This window comes from Aquila chrysaetos, chromosome 12 (genome assembly GCF_900496995.4).
Source record: "Aquila chrysaetos chrysaetos chromosome 12, bAquChr1.4, whole genome shotgun sequence".
NCBI classification, from domain to species: domain Eukaryota; kingdom Metazoa; phylum Chordata; class Aves; order Accipitriformes; family Accipitridae; genus Aquila; species Aquila chrysaetos.
The window spans coordinates 10,861,953-10,878,291 of NC_044015.1; the positions used below are offsets into that span (position 1 = coordinate 10,861,953).

Consider the following 16,339-nt stretch of genomic DNA (forward strand, 5'->3'; position numbering starts at 1 on the left):
TGTGTTGATGGGGAAAATGTTTCTGGGTTTAATAAGCTCCTTCTAGTTAGCCTGGGCTCATTGGCAAGGGTCATGCTAGCATAGTGGGTCTGCAACAAGCTTCCTCAATGCTGAATAGGGAATCCACTCATGGCATTGAACATGGTAATTCCAGGGGTGAAAAAACAAAACACAAGCAAAACTAACCAGGGATTCAAAGGCAGGACCTGAGGAGGTCATCAAATCTGTCCCAGCCACCCACTCAGCCTGCAATGGAGCAGCCTTGTCACTCACGTGTCGACGAACTGGCGGTGCGCCTGTGCCGGGGCGGCAGGGGATTCGTTTGCAAATGGGGGGTCGCGTAGGACGCGGTACTGGATCAGCTTGCAGGTGGAGCAGAGCGAGCTGTGGGGCATGGAGGTCAGCAGGGCCGTGTCTATCTCCATCCTCTCGTCAAAAGTGTAGATTTTGACTCCGGACACCTTTTTAGGTATGTCAAGCTTCACGGTAAAGGGGACGTCACAGAAGGTGTCCAGGGGGCCCAGATGGATGGACTCCCCCTGCTCTGTCAGGACTTCAATGTCAGACAGCGCCTTGGGAGAACCCGTGGAGAGGTATGTGGTCCAGAGGGTGAGGGAATCGGGGTAGACGGGGTGCAGGAAGCGCAGCTCCAGGATGCAGCCGTCCGGCTGGGGGCATGGCACCGTCATGTTCATGTGGTACAGGTGGAGCTCCGGACTCCAGGCCTGCAGGCTGGGCTCACAGGGCTGATCCACGTCTGGGGGCCCTGGACAGGAGGGATGAGGAAGAGGCTGATGAGAACCCAGGAGACAGCTGACCTCACAGGGGACCCAGAGGGGCAATCCTCCCTGCAGTACCCCATAGCTGCTTATGCATCTCTGTGCTATAGCTGCACACCCATGAGCTTTTGCACCCGCTATATGCATGCGCCAGAGCTGGTGGCATCTCCGCCCTGACATCCTAGAAAGCAATAAGCACCACTAGTCTCCCACATCCTGGGTATGCACACAAGCACAAGGCTTGGCAGATCTGGTGTCTCACAGTCCTCTAGAACAAGGACAATGGTATCCACACTGCAGCTGGTTACAGTGCCAAACTCTAGAGACAGCCTGGACGCAGCTGGGGGACGTGAAGCTTGCTCTGTAGTCTCATGGGCACAGAAGGCTTGCCAAGGGCACCTGAATGCCGAGTCCCTGCGGCTCCATGGGTTTGGACATAGGCTAAGCAGAGCAGAGACCGAAGGTTTCCACAGGCAAGTGCTGGAACAGGTCACAGGCAGGAAGGGAGCAGGTCCAAAGCAAGCCAGGGAAGCAGCTCTGGAAGGCTGTTCTTTCACCAGGACGGTGCCCAGGCTGACCTCGGATCCCCAGCCTGCCTCCCCTGGTGGTGGATTAGCACTCAGCAGGAGAAATGTAACATTGGGCTTTCAGTCTCAGAAAGCATCACTGGAATTCATCATTCTGTAGTAGAAATACCCTTGTCTTCATCAACCACTGCAAGCATTTCTTAAGGCCCAGCACCAATTCAAAAGCCTGCATCCATTTAATATTAGTCTTCTAAAAACCATAAAACCTGTTTCTTTTCCACCAGAGCAAACATGCACTTGTGATATCTGCAGGTCATGCATAGGAGAAAACAACATCCAATAATTCCAGAAGCAGTTTTAATTTGCCAGTGAATCAGACAGGCGGGGGAAACAGGAACCACTGACAATACATGAACTAAGCTTTGATTTGTTTGGTATCACTGAATAAGCACAAGTTTGGTTATTTCTTTAAGTAGATTCCCGCCCCCGTCAACTTGCAATGCTAGCAAGAGATACTTAAAGAGTTTTCAGACACAGAATCTCAGCTACACTCTGACACTCCTGTTATCAAAGCATGGGCTACATCCCAAAAGTGTAATAATGTCCAAACTGCACCTTCTCTGCAACCACCCTGGCACATTTTCCAACCTCAGTGGCTCAAATGTGCAGATGCACAGAACTAACAGATCCTCTGGCTCCACAATGTTCAACAGCAGCATGTGCACTACATACAGGTCACAGGATCATTTCACCTGGTCTTCTGCCTCCTCTGCTTTGTCTTTGGAGGAGCTGAGGCAGCATGAAAAGCCCAACAGCTCCTATGGCAGGTGCATGACCCCAAAAGCCACCACCATGCGCACAAGGTGGGTCTCTAAGCCAACATCTGGGTCTCAACATGAGTTGTGACACCCTGCTGTTCACTTTGCCAGTGAGGAGTAGCATCCAACCCAGATTGCCCAGGACCTGGTGCAGACTCAGTGGGACTGACCAAGGAGCTCCTCTGGCTCCCTTTGGACAAGGCTGCATCAAAGCCTGTGAAGGCCCCTGAGGTTTTGGATGAGGTCCCAAGATTTATGTTGTAAGACTTTTATTTCGATGAAATGCCCTTCCCTTTTGACCAGTATCTCTCATTAACACCTTCCTGTGCAATGACTGGGCTGTCAGTTTGTTTGTCCAAAGCCAGCTGGCAGTTACCAGGTATCTCCTGGGCACATAAAATTCCTTCCTGCACTAAGGAACCTCCCCAAAGAGGAGACATCTCACTCTCTAAAAGAAAAAAGCTTCTTTTTCTTTTCCCAACAAGATCTCATCTCTGACCAGGAGATTCACAGTCAGGGGAAGAGAGGAGGTGTTTACCTTCTGCTTCTTCTGGGGTCCAGTAGCCAGAGGAATCACAGACCCGAGGGGAAGAGGCCTCGTGCACATACTGACGGAAGGTGCCGTCCTCTGCACAGTCGTCACAGAGCGTGTCCTGCTCCCTGCAGGCAGAAGACAAAGGCATTGGCATGTCTAATTACAACTGGTTAATTTTCCATCTACATTTGTCCAGGCAGGATCAGATAGGAAGTTGGAAAAGCAAAGCTAAGCTCTTAGGAAGCCCCTGGGTATATCATCCTGCTTGAAATAAGCTTTGTCAAAGACAAGAGAATAAGAGCAACCGTGGGACAAGCCAGGTTTAATCCCTCCTCTTCTACAGGCTCTTTGGGTAGTCTCGGATGAGCCATTGAATCACCTGTTCCCTACCACAAAGCAGGGCTAACAGACTTCATGCTTCCCAGGGCAGTGTGTCTGCAGTTGGGTGGGTGCACTTGGGTCTGCTAAATGCCAGAGTCAGGTTTTTAACTTCTGTCACTACTGCAATACACAACAGTCACAATAATGTCAATTAAAGAGGGTGCCACTATGCTCTCCAGGAAGGAAAAAGAGACTTTTCTGTGACAAAGACCCACCTCAGGACCTTTCCTTGGCAAGTTCATCACAGGGGATACAGAACCCCCACCATAGACCAGCTCCTGAGCAAGAGCCGGGGATGGATCTGAAGACCCAGCACCTGCCTCTTAAACCCATGTTTTCTTGCTCCCAAACCACTCCATTCCCCACCAAAGCAATTTGTTTGTATGACTCAAAGCCACCCAGCACTCAGAGGCTCTCATGCCTGCGGGCATAACAGGTACACACTCTCATTATCCCTGGGATGAAAGGCCCATTGTGGAGAGCATCAGTTCTTTGAAAAGGCAGTAAACACTGACCCAGGGTTGTCCCCATTGCCCTCAAACACCACTTTTCTTTGAATTGCAAGAGCTTTGTGAAGTAGCTTTGAAACAATTTCAAGAGCTCTTCAACATATGCTTATGGTCCCATAATAAAAGCATAGACCTAAAACCTGGTGAAAACCAAAATGTTTTAGTAAGACAGGCTGCTGAATAGAAGCATTGGTGTCATATCCAGGTCTTGGTGAGTCCCAAATATTGAGGAGAAGGAAGACAGCCACCAGGAGCTCAGGGCCATGCACTGCTCGCCAGCCAAACAACTCTGGTTCGTCAGCACCGTTTCTCTGGCTTGAAAAATTTCCCGACTTACCCCCAGTTAGTTACACCATGAGTCCGTGACAGCACTGGGAACAAAACCCAGCTCTTGTGGTTCGAGCTCCCTGCCTTAACCACAAGGCTGCATTTCCTCCTGGTAAATGGCTATTTTATACAATAAGTGCTAAATGAAGCTCATTTTTCATTCTGTGATTGCACTCTGGGGTTTAAGAATTGGCATTGCCTCCTGACGCTCTTTGGCTTCCCCTCCCGGCACCCCGACAGCAGAAGGCTTGCAAGAGAGTCTGTATGCCAGCGGGGCCATCGCAGCAGTCTGGCTCTTGTGTCAGAGGGCTCTGCTGGACACAACCAAGGGGGAAAGGGGATGGGGGGGGGGGGGGGGTCCCGCACCATAGAGGGTCCCTTGTCCCTTCTAGCAGGCTCCTGTGCAAACCCAAGATCACTGCAACAGCAGATCCCTTACCTCTCATGTATGACACCACTGATGGGAGGCAGCCAGTAGATACTGAGAGAGTCCTGCGTCTGCCCCGTGACCATGGGAGGGATCGGGATGGGTGCAGGCTTCTTGCTCTGACCCCAGCGCTGGTACACCAGGTCCAGGTAGCAATGCATCCGGGCCACTTGGTTGGGCGTGAAGGTGTTGGTGCAGTCATCATCTGGGGGAAGAGAGGTGGCAGGGATTGGCCGGCGGGACCTGACAACGTGCTCCCTTCCTAATCTCCAAACCCTGTTTGGGGGATCTCTGGGAAGAGCCGGGAGAGACCAGCATGTGGTTGCTCTCCTGCCAGGACTCTCTGGTGTCGTGTGTCCCCAAAGCCACAAGATGGCACTGCCTCAGCAGCTCCACATCCCTGCACTTGCCACAGCAGCTCCCGACAGCAGTGGCCTCAACACCGGCTTGCATGAGCTGTAACAACTGGGCAGTGCCACCATCCCCGTGGGACTCACAGTGGGTCAGCAAGGGGTGACAAAATTGCTCTACAGGCTTTGATCCTCCTGGGCTGCCAGGAGGAACACCAGCCCTCCACAGCATGCCTTTGGAAACCAAGCCAAAAGGGCTCAACTCAAAGGTCCAAAATTATAGTAGTAGTAGTGATAATTAATAATAATAAAGTTGCTTCAGGACTGGAGAACAAATGCACACCACCATGCAGACAAGAACAGCCTTGATGCATGTCCAATGACAGACTGGCAGGGAGGGAGAGATGGAAACAACCTGCAGCAAGAAAGGGGTTAAGAAGCTACTGCGAGCACAGGCTGAAGCCTGCCACATCCCAACACACCAGGAGGGACCACATCAGTTCGGGAATGAGGGAAGGGACTCTCAATGGAGGCAGAAAGGAGAGAAACCCAAGTTGCCAAGGAAGGTGACCCCTTAAAATTTCTAAGGATGGTTACTCATTACCTGTGTAACTCATGTAGTTGTTGAAGGGCGTTCCTGTGAAATGTGTCTGGCCGCAGGTGTCATTGGTAGGGTCTGGATCCCGACAGAATTTACTCTTTGGGGTGGGGGCAGTGTCGGCACAGAGGTCTCCCGTCTCCATAGATGGAGTAGTCTCCCTGCAGGGATCGTCACAAGACTCCCGCTCACTCACTCCCTTAAAGACATGGTACAGCCCCAGGACATGTCCCACTTCGTGGATCATGGTGTTCGTGTGGCCATGCATACCATAATAAGCAGGGTTGAGGACAACTCCACCTAGAATTGCAAGTACAGAGAATGTCATCCAGAGAAAGAGACAGCAGACAGCTGCTGTTACTCACCTGTGCTAGATAAAATTCCTCTCATCGTACGTCCACATCACAAATGAGGTGCCAGATGGAGACCTGAAGATGGATGTATTCACCCTCTTGTAGGATGGGAAGAGGGCTCCTTTGCCCTCTTGGAGTGGAATGGGATGGGTGGGTTTTCTTCCCCTTCTGATTACACCACTCTTCCCACCATCTTCAATAATTTCAACTACCATTTCCCTCTGTGTCTTTTCGGATGTTTATAATTCAGCATCTGCTCTGGTTCACACAACTCCAAATAAGGTTTGGAGCCAAGGCACCAAACTGAGACATGTCCTGGGTTTACAGGGATAATCTTTTAAACCAGAGAAGACCTTCCCTAGCTTAGACAGGTGGCTAAAGCATACCAGTTCCCATGGCAGGCAAGGAGAATGAGGTGCCTAGCAAATTCCTGACATGCTTGGTTGTGCCAACTAGCAGGCACCTTCAGCACAAGTCCATATGAAGATTCAGATGCACTGCCTCTGGCCACTACTGAGACAGCATCAGTGGTCTACTGCTTCACCCTCCAAACCAGATGCTAAGGAGTAAATTTAAACTCATATGAGCTTCTACCACAAACCTGACTCAAATTCACTGTGTATTTTGGAGTGAGATTTTCCAAAATGCAGCTTCTGAAGATCCATTCCTCTCCTTCAGAGGGGTTTGTGTGTGGGCAAGGTGCACCAAGCGAACCAGGCGAGAAGCCCCCACCCATCGCAGCCCTACTCCTCTTCACTGGGGCACCCCAGCCCCTTGCCTCAAGGTGGCACAAAGGGGCAGTTCATCTCCAAGCCAGTTTGGTGCAGGTTCAACTGTCAAAGATGCTGGAGCATGGGTATAGACTAAGTCCCCCAGAAGGTGCTCAGAGCTGCCATGTCATACTGACAGCAACAGCACAGAGCTGGATATGACCCTTGGCTGCAGGACAAGGTGCTTTTCCTCTCCTGCCCACCCACCTGCAATGGGAAGAGCAAGGAGCAATGATGCTGAGGAAAGCTAAGTGGAGCAGACCCTTCCCTTTGCTCACTGCCAGCATCTCTGACTCCTGACCTCGGATGCACACCCTGTACCAGCAACTCTACACCACATCTGCTGAGAAACTGTCCATGGAGAATGCTCAAGAGCAAAACTTACCTCTCCTCTCTCGCTCACTTTTATTTCACCCAAATGAAAATGTCTTTGGAATCTCTACATCTTTTCTCCCTGTTTTGAGGCTTTTCAGTGGCCATTTCCTCCCCTCTCCTCATCTCACTTCCTTGGTCCATTCACTTTTCCATGCTGCCTTACAGTGGAGCGTGTGCTAGAGAATATCAGCACAAGGGGGCAAAAAGCAGACCCCAGGCCATACCTCCATGTCACGGGAGACTGGTTTTACCCAACTACTTTTAACCCAGACAGCTTGGATGGCAGTGCAGCGAATAGTTGGCTCCAGCACAGCTTGCTCCCTCCTTTGTAGGGCCCTGGAGGATTTACTGTGCCAGCTACCTCACAGCAGAGCCTCTGCTACTGCACCTCTGCTGCTGATTGCTGGCAGGGGCAGCAAAGTTAAAATTGGCAGAGGGCCACTGTGTGATCCTGTCTCCAGCCACAGCATAGACTGCTGGAAATCTGCTCCTGGATCAGCTCTGTGTGCTACTGGACTACCTCATGTCCTCAAGTACAGGGCATTCCTTCCAGGAGAGGGCTTTCTTCAGATCACAGTGTCCCTGGCAGGACACGAGCAGGTCTGAGACTCCTCTGGTGGAACCATACTGGGTGAACACTGGGTTGGGGCTGGAAAGGGGCCTTCAGAGATGCCCTGAGCAATTCTCTCAAGCCTGACAGGGCTGCAAGAGGGTGAAGAAATAAGGGTGGCATCTTCTATGGAGCATCCTGCATGTGTAACTCATGGAAGGACTGAGAGACACCACTGACCTGTCAAGTGGCACTGTTTCTTAGCTAAAAATTCATGTTTGTTGTTCTTCCTCCCCACAATGTGGATCTTATGCCCAGAGCAGCTTGGCTTGAGGTAAAGGATGCGTCACAAAATAGCTGCATTCCCTTTCTCCCCAGAAGCAGAGGACCTAGCATACCATCAGTCAACTCTTGACCCTTCAGTTGAATGGAGATGGGCCACAAGAAGGTGCAGAGGTTGAAAAATCCTTTTGGCACCTTCATGTTATGTGCTGTCAATCATTAGGTTTTTGCAAGCCACCCCCCTCTCAATTACCAGGCTGGTAAATGCTGTAGATAGCAAAGGGCATCCCATTGATGGAGAACCCAGTGGGCACATTAAAAAAAGCTGCTTCTCATTTTAATCAAAACAGGGCATGAGAGAAGAGAAAAGAGAAAGAAAAGGCATCTCTGCAGCCAAACCCCAGCCTGAGCAAAGCAGGGGGCTGCCTGCCCAAAGGTCTGAAAGGAGGAATGCGCACGCAGAATGAAAATAATGTTCATAAACAAATAAATGAGATGTGAAAGCCCTGCATGCATCCTGCGCCACTAACCACAAGGAACGGGACCGAGCACCAGGGGCATGGGAGGCCCTGTGACCGAGCAGCCCTCCTTCCAGCAGAAACCCAGTGTTCTTCCCATGCAGGGGAATAAATAGGATTCCAGTATGGGGAGGGGAAAAACTATCACAGGGGAGGGATACCCTGTCCCTCCTTCTCCTCTCTGCTGGCTTCCCCTATCCCATTCCTCCCCCACACTCCACAAGGATGACCATATTTTTAGTACTTTTTTTTTTTTTTTTACAGCTAATTAGATGGCAGCATGAGAACTCTGCCTTCCTTCCAGAACACCCCTGTGCCTCCATTCCTTGTCCCCACAGCTCCCTGATGAGCCGGGAGAGCTCCCAGCTTTGGATCAGGAAGTTGTATTTCCCTTCTGCAGGGTCCTGGCTGTGAAGGCAAGATGTTGGGATGTTATGAACACTTCCACAAGACCAGCCTCCCCTCTCCCTCCTCTACAGATCAGGCTTTCCTTCTCATCTCTGCCTCCTCCTGCCTTGGGAGATGGGCTAAACTGGGCTTTAAATGAACTCTCCCTCTCATGCCTGAGAACCAGCCCAAGGAGGTCCCCCAAGGTCAGCATTTACACAACCAAGCTGAAAACTTCAATGTCATGTCCCTGTGACATCAAGGGGGTCCAGCACTACAAGGCAGGTGAACCAGAGTTTTCTTTGGACTTGCTCACCCAACCAAGACCAGGCAGCTGGAACGCTTCAGGTCTGGCCTCACAACATCCTCTCCTTCCAGACCAGATCTACCAGCTACAGCTGCAGAGCTGGTCATGTCCCCAAGGTCAAACCTCAACTCTGCTCAAGCAACAAGAGGTGTCCAGTCCATCAGTACACTGAATGATTAGCGCTGGTGTGGATCCCACTTCATCTTCACTCACACATCCCTTGGAAGCTCCCAGTCCCAGGACGTTGCCCTGCTTCTAGCCACGATCAATGGCAATGCTGAAGGACTCTGGTTCAAGCCAGCCCCCAAAAAGCCAACCTATTCTTGGGTCAGGGCTGTTGTAGGGAATGCATGCTCAAGCAAGCACAGGATCTTTAAACAGCAAACCAAAGCTGAACCTGTATCACAGGCACAGTCGTTCCCAAACACTGAGTCACGGCAATTAATGGAACAAACGCATGACGGTTAGTCAGACAGGAAGATGGCCATTGCTTAAGGTACCTTTGATGGAATGGCTGGCCCTCCTTCAGGATCCACTGACCTCAGCCAGATATATGAGCTGGCCTCAGCTTATATAACTGCAGAAAGTATTTATAACATCAAATATTCACAAATCCCTTGCCTTTCAACCATGTTTATGCTAATACAGTTCACATGCAGCTACACATGAAGTTTAAAGTGTCTGCATTATTACATTGCTAGGGTTTTTGAGGCAAGGCTTTCCACTGTGGAAAGCTAAGGTTTTTTATAGGACAGGAGTTCAACTCCTTGTGTTTTGTAGTTAAAAAGATTTACTTCTAAGTTCTCAGAAAATTCATTCCAGACTCCAAGCAAGAACTCCGAATTTGAGAGGAACTCGCTGTGATTATGGTGGAAAGACTGAGACAGACAGTATGGTTAGAGGAAACAATGCAAACAGACCTGAGATCTTCTACCTCTGCTGCTAGCTGGCTGCAAGTTGTCTCTGTCTAGGAGCTCCACAGCAGCTGAAATACTGCCTATAGAAGCATTGTAGACCAGCTCACCTCTCCAAGTCGGTAATTATCTCTTACGCTTCACTGAACATAGTTGCTGTTGCTTGGTATTACTACTGGTCTAAAATAGTAAACCATCAGTAAACCTTCAGGAAGGCTGGCTGAAATTCAAATTTACTCAGGAAAATAATCTGGAGGAGAGCAATAGATCCGTAAATCATCAGCATAGGAATAGTCACTTTATCTCTGGTAGCCCAAAACAAGCATAAGTGAAGAGGAAGGGATGAAAAACAAAGTTCACTGAAGACTTCCAGAAGGTGAAGATGCCAACAAGAAGGTGAGGAGGACCCTCTTGAAAGACACACTCAAAGGTCATGAAAGAATGGTTTCTAAGGAATTCAAAGTCCAGATGGCAGATTAAAAAACATCTTATGGCACTTCTCTTGAATACACCTAAGAAAGTCCCATTCAGAGAGACAAACAGAGCAAAATCTGACCAAGAGTCTCTGGAGCCAAGAGGCAGGTTAGCTTCTTGGAGAAGTCAAGTCAAACTCAAGGAACCAATTTGTTTCAGGAGGAGAACCAAAGCATGAGAGGGTCTGTACATGTGTAGGGAAAAATCAGCATGACATTTCTGTTCCATGGGAGCAGACAGTGGCATGGAGGGAGCAGGGCCTGTGTGCTGACCTTAATATTTTAAGGTCAGGATAGACAGGAGATTAGCAAGATTCAGTGCAAGGGAAGGAGTCTGTCTTCTTGGAGACAGACCCCTCTCTTGTAAAGGCCTGTCTCCACCCCTGGTCACTATTAGGTCCTTAAAGCTCAGGAATTTTTCTCAAACTACTGTTCACTCGTGTGGCAGTACATTTCCCCCCACCCCACCCCTGCCATCCCTGCTTCTCCAGGAAGGGAGAAGGGGAAGGAAACCCTGGAGGCTGCAGGTTGAAATTTGAACTGGCCAGTGGAGACACACCAGGTACACCGAGGTGACCCTCCTGGCCAATAAGGATTAAATGACCACAGGTCAGATTCGGCAGGGGTATAAACGGGGTCCTGCCGGAGGACATGTTGGCAGTCCCCCTCGGAGCAGTGGGTCTGCAGTCGGGGACTACCCCTCGGGTCGGGGCACTGCCCGAGGTAACTCCTCGAAGGAGAGAGCCCTCAGCTTTTAGGTGAGTGATACGCGCGTTTTGGAGCCATCACTTTAAATCGTGGGGATTCTTAAGTCGGCCGTGTAGTATTAACTCTCTTTACATCATTGAGCCTGTGGTTTTATAAAATGTTACTGGACTTCTAACTAACTTTTACTAAAGAATAAATCTGAGTTTTAACACCTGTTGGATTTGGTTATGCGTGCATCCATAACAACTCATCCCAAGGTTTTCCTCGCTCTTTCCTCACTGCTTTACCTTCACATCTACTCAGACTCTCCAGTAGCCCCCTGTGAGAGGCTTTGTCAAAAGCCATATATTCATGACCTTCTCAATCCTAAGTTTCTTCTGTGCTGGACTATAATATACATTGTGCATGGTACAAAACACTTGATGATATATGTGGTGGAGCCTACTGTTTACAGAGAACAGAGTCTGCAACCAGCCCTCCTGAGCTCATTAGATCTAAAACCAAAGACAGTCTTGAACCAAAGTCTTCAGTCTGTGCCAGAGCCTCAGAGAAGTTCAGATCCAGCTTCATACTTCACAACTCTGGCACCAGAGCCAAGACAACACCCCTTTTCCCCTGAACCTCCGTGGTAAAACCCTGATCCAACATTTCCAGATGGTACCACATTTTGTGTCCCTGGCTGGACACAAACTGAGACCAGAGCTAGACGCAAGCTTATGATGAAACCAGTCACCCTGATTACCCCTCCGTACAACTCCTTGTGAGCCACTGGGAGGGGTCTGAAGAGAACATGTGTGGCTGAAGCACTTGCTGTAGTAAGACGATTGTCAGGCTGAGCCTTGGAAGCGATTTCTGGAAGCTGAAGGAATAAATTTCATGGAGATTTGCCTTCCTCAACAAGCAACTGTAGGAATATGCTATTGAAAAAACAGTCCTGAAACTCATTGAGGGAGGGAAACTGGCAAAAAAGAACTTTAAAACAGGTCTTTAACAGCAGCGTAAAACTTTTAAGGGTTGAACATCACGCACTTGTAAAAGCAGAAGGTCTAGGTCTGCTGTGCAGGTGTCAGAAGTAATTATTTCCAGTTACTTATTGAGAAACACTTTAGATGTTTTGACTGCAAAGTGTAAAGGGCTTTGCCAGAAAACTCTGACATTGAAGAGGTGGAGGGAGAGGCAGGAAAAAGAGAGACAGCAGAAATAGGGGAAAACACACAATACATTTACATTCTAGTGAAGCTGTTGCCATTTTGACTGTTTTGTAGCCTGCCAGGGCTGATGACCTTAAGGGTCTGCCTTGAATTCACTGAAGCCAAGGAGAACCTTGCCTCCAGCAGGTAGTAAGCCAAGTTACAAAAACATCATTTAATTTGATAGTCATCCTCACATTTGTAGCTGGATTCGGAAGTGGTCAGTGCTCACTGCCTGGTCAGCTCTGGAGTTGCTCAAATCTGGAGTCTTGGCTCTGAAATCACTGACACTCCTGGTTTATCTGTTTGTCATTACATGCTGCAAAGTGAAGTTCACCATTTCCAGAATCCTGGAAGATAGACCTGGAAAGTCCCAGGGAAGCCAAATGCAAGTCTAAACCCCTCTCCAGAGCCTGCACTGATGGTGAATCTGCAGCTCTCCTTCCCCAAGCTCTCTGTCCCACTGTCTCACTGTCTTCACCATTAAAAGTTTCTCATCACAACCTGGAATTCCCTTGTCAGGATGTAACCCCACCACCTTATCCACATGGACATGGTGAACAGGCAGCTCCCTTCCTTCCCACAGCAGCAGCTATTGGTACACCCAAAGCCTGTTATCATGACCTTCTTATTAAACATCCTCAATGCTGAGCCAAATCATGGCTGCCTCTTTTTGCCAAGTCAACCAAGAGACAGGAAAACCAACAACCCTGAGACCCCATGAGTGGGGTAGCTTACTTACCCAGGTGACTAAGGGCTTCTTTATCCCATGGCCAAGTGGCAGCACCAGCCAACTCTTCCCTCACCGAACTGGCAAAATAAACATTAAGGAAGTGGGTGCTGTTCAGCTGCAGTGCCTCCTTCAGCTCCTTCACGCTCATGTATGCCCTGCAAGGTCAAGGGAGAGGAGATAGTCAGCATCGACTTCAATGGAGCAAAAAGGAAAAGGAGGAGCCACCCGTAGATATTCTGGAAAGGGTACAGCAGACCTGGAAACCCCATTCTCAAGTCTCTGAAACCAACAGCATTTGGTAAAGCATGGCAAAATTCAGCAAGTTTCAACAGGATGTCCCATGACACTACTCATTCTGCTCTGTAAGGTGCAAGTTCTGCTAGTGAGGGGTTTGTGTGGGAGACAGTCATGCAAATCTGAAGAAGTTTTGCTAGTTACAACAGCTTTGTTGATGACTTCTATTCTTAGAGAAGGTTTTCCAACAACAGGGAGAGAAGAGACCCAAAGAATAGTATAAAAGAAGAAAAAATGGGAGGAGAAACAATGACAGAAGAAAGGAAACAGAGGTCAGTCCTGCTAGGGAAAAGAGAAGGGGTTTGGCACCAGAAAAATGGAATCTGAAGGCAGGAGGGAGTGAGTTTTCCTCAAGGTGTGAGGAGAGAGAAAGGAATCCAGAGCTCCAGCTGGTTCCAACAAGAGTTTTCAGGGGTTGTCCCTGATACAGGTCAGGGATGGACATCAAACCTTATTTTTGGGAGCAGAGAGGGTTTGTCAGCTGGGGCCAAGAAGTCTCTTCTCCAGCATCTCTAGTCTGTCTGGAGAAGCTCATGACCATGGCCATCCACTCTATCCTTTTCCCCAGGACAACCAGTACGCCAGAGGTGGCAGTGCATGGTAAAAACAAGGGGTCCCCTGCGGAGCACAGGCACATAACACATCAAGAAGCATGCTACCTCACCCCCATTCCTGTGTATTGTATAAGGAAGAACATGAGAAAAAGGTATCTCAGAATTTGCTCCAAGAAATCTCTCTCCCAGCTCTGCCCAAAACAGACCTCGGAGAAGAGGGCTGCCTGGGTCCCCCCCAGCACTGAATCAACAGCAAGGCCCACTTCACATGAATCTGTCTCTCTGCACATGATCTGAATCCTTTCTGAGAGAAGGTATGGGATGTCTGCAGGAGCCAGGCCAGGGAAGCACAGGAGCTCCCAAAATAAGCCTAATGGGGAGGGAGGGACATCTTGGGAGACAGATCCATCAAAGGGCATGTTTAGGGGGGAAAGCCTTCTGACAACACTGCTGGCTGCCTTTCCTCCCATTTCCAGAGCTGGGAATAAAGAGTTGCAAGAACAGAAAAAATACTAGAATGGGGATGTCAAAGACATCCATTTCTAAAGGGCAGGGAAAGTAATGGGCTGGGAGAGGTAGGTAGGCAATAGGCATTGCAGCAGAGCACTAACACCCATGGGTATGTCTGGGTGTCCACAAAAAGATCCTCACAACATGGCATGTCTCTCAGCACTTGGAGAAAAAAAAACAGCACTCAGGAAATTTAGGTTTCACTCTCCCCTCTGCATGGTGGTTTCTGCACAGGTCAGAGGTCTATATTGTATTCGCCAGTATACCATCAGTCCCAGTGTTGATCTTTAGGGAGTTCATGTCCTCAGCTATGTAAAATGATCAGGATCTAACTTAGTAATAACAATAATAATTCCAATAATAGCAGCAGTGGAATTGTAGGGACTTGGGCTGTGCTGCAAATGCCAGATACTCTTTTAAATCAATTACTACCATTTCCATCATCAGTGCCATTAACGTCATGGGCTGAGACAGGTAGCCGTAGAAGACATCGTCTTTAAGTCTCGAAGACCCGACTCTAAGTCTTCAAAATCTGAGGACCCTGACTCGCAGTTCGTGAAGCCATTAATTTATTTAAGAGATTCTAAGCAGGGAAAAAACTCATGGAAAGGCTTCAAATACATCACTGTGGAATGATGATGGAAATGCACCATTGTGGAAATATGTCATAAGAATGACTAAACTTGCAGCATAAGGCCAACAGCAACATTAAGGTGGTGGAAAGCATTTCACTTGTTCCCATGCTTCCAGGAGCAATTGGCATCTTTGAGCTGCACAGAGAGATTATGAAGGGAATGCGATCATTTCTTTACACTGGACTAGCCATGAAGGCATACCAGCTATATTTGAATGAACAGCTTCTGTAAAAGTGCTGTCCATTAGTGCATTCCCCACCACATTGAATTATGGAAGGAAGGAAGCAAAAAAGCTGAGCATGGGCTAAGGGGAAAAAGGCATGTTCTTATCTGAAATGTGAATTGAGAAGGGAAACCAACAAGAGATGTGCAAATACACTGTTTGAGATGGCAAGATCCCTAGTCAAGTTATTATACCCACAGACTTGTTTAGAAAGAGAGAGGTTGCTACAGCAAATGGAAGAGAAGGAGGAAAAATGGAAAAAATAGAGGAACAGAATTCCAGAAGTAGACTAGAGCAGGATGGCATGTGGAGAAGAGCTCAGTAAACCCAAGGGTGGCCACTTCCCTGGACCTAAAATAGCATAGACTTTCAGAAGCCATTGCTGACTCAGTAACTCAAATAATCAGGATTTGCTAACTACCTCTCCCCTACCAGCCAGCCCCAATAGGCCATCCTGGGCTGGAGACATCTCACCCACCTTCCCAACAGCAAAGCAGCTCTGAAACTTCAGTCACTTTAGAAAATCTTGGCTGGACTATATGGCAGCATTTAATGGTGAAAAGAGATGACCGGCTTGTCTTCACCAGGCCCCGAGATCTCCCACCACAAAGCAGCATTCCCAGAACACTTTCCCCAGCCACATCAGCTTGTGGAGAGAAAACTCTCCCAACCGGAAATGGCAAATTAGGAGAACATGATCTCTTCTCTGTGATGTCTCGCCTGAGCATCCCAGACACGCGCCACGCTGACGCCATCCCTTCAACCCAACCAAGACAGGAGCAGGCTGGGAGGAATAGATAGGGAGAAGCATAAACAAACCTGAAGGACATACTTGTGGCATGACTCGGAAGAAGAGAAGCAAAAATTTCATAGAAATAGAGCATAAAGGAGGGGGAAGGGGGAGAGAAAGTCTCCTTCATGCACCAGAGCTGCTCGGGGGACACAGGCTTAAAAATAACATTGATTCCTGACCTATGATATCTTGGAAAAATAGCCCCAAACCTTCCAGGCTCTCCAAATTCCGAGAGCTGACGTCAGCCCTATTCAGAGGGATATTCCTGCTGCCCCTCTTCTGGAGACATGATGTTTTTCTGTCTGTCGCCTGCCATTCCCTTGATACTAGCAACATTTTTTGTCAACCCTTAATTATAAATAACTGTAATTTCCTCCATTGAGAGATTTGGACAGCTCAGGGCTGCGTTAGGGGTAGGGGGAGCCATTCCAGCACTGAGATGCTCAGATGGATGGAGAAGGAGAGGAAAGGACCCCCATTTCACCCACGACAGCATAGAAAGCACAAATATCCTCCCAC

At 48.8% G+C, this 16,339-nt stretch overlaps 1 protein-coding gene across 4 annotated transcripts in view; it reads right to left on the minus strand.

Moving 5' to 3' along the window:
* PAPPA2 (pappalysin 2) overlaps window positions 1–16,339 on the minus strand; it is a 98,390-nt gene that overhangs the window by 51,935 nt on the left and 30,116 nt on the right. For all 4 annotated transcript variants that reach the window (XM_030033895.1, XM_030033893.1, XM_030033892.1 and 1 more), the window contains exons 3-7: window positions 12,821–12,966; window positions 5,258–5,551; window positions 4,316–4,508; window positions 2,663–2,784; window positions 274–766 (exon numbers count right to left, since the gene is read on the minus strand). In XM_030033895.1, the coding sequence (XP_029889755.1) occupies window positions 274–766; window positions 2,663–2,784; window positions 4,316–4,508; window positions 5,258–5,551; window positions 12,821–12,966 (1,248 nt within the window). The remainder of the gene's footprint in view (window positions 1–273; window positions 767–2,662; window positions 2,785–4,315; window positions 4,509–5,257; window positions 5,552–12,820; window positions 12,967–16,339) is intronic.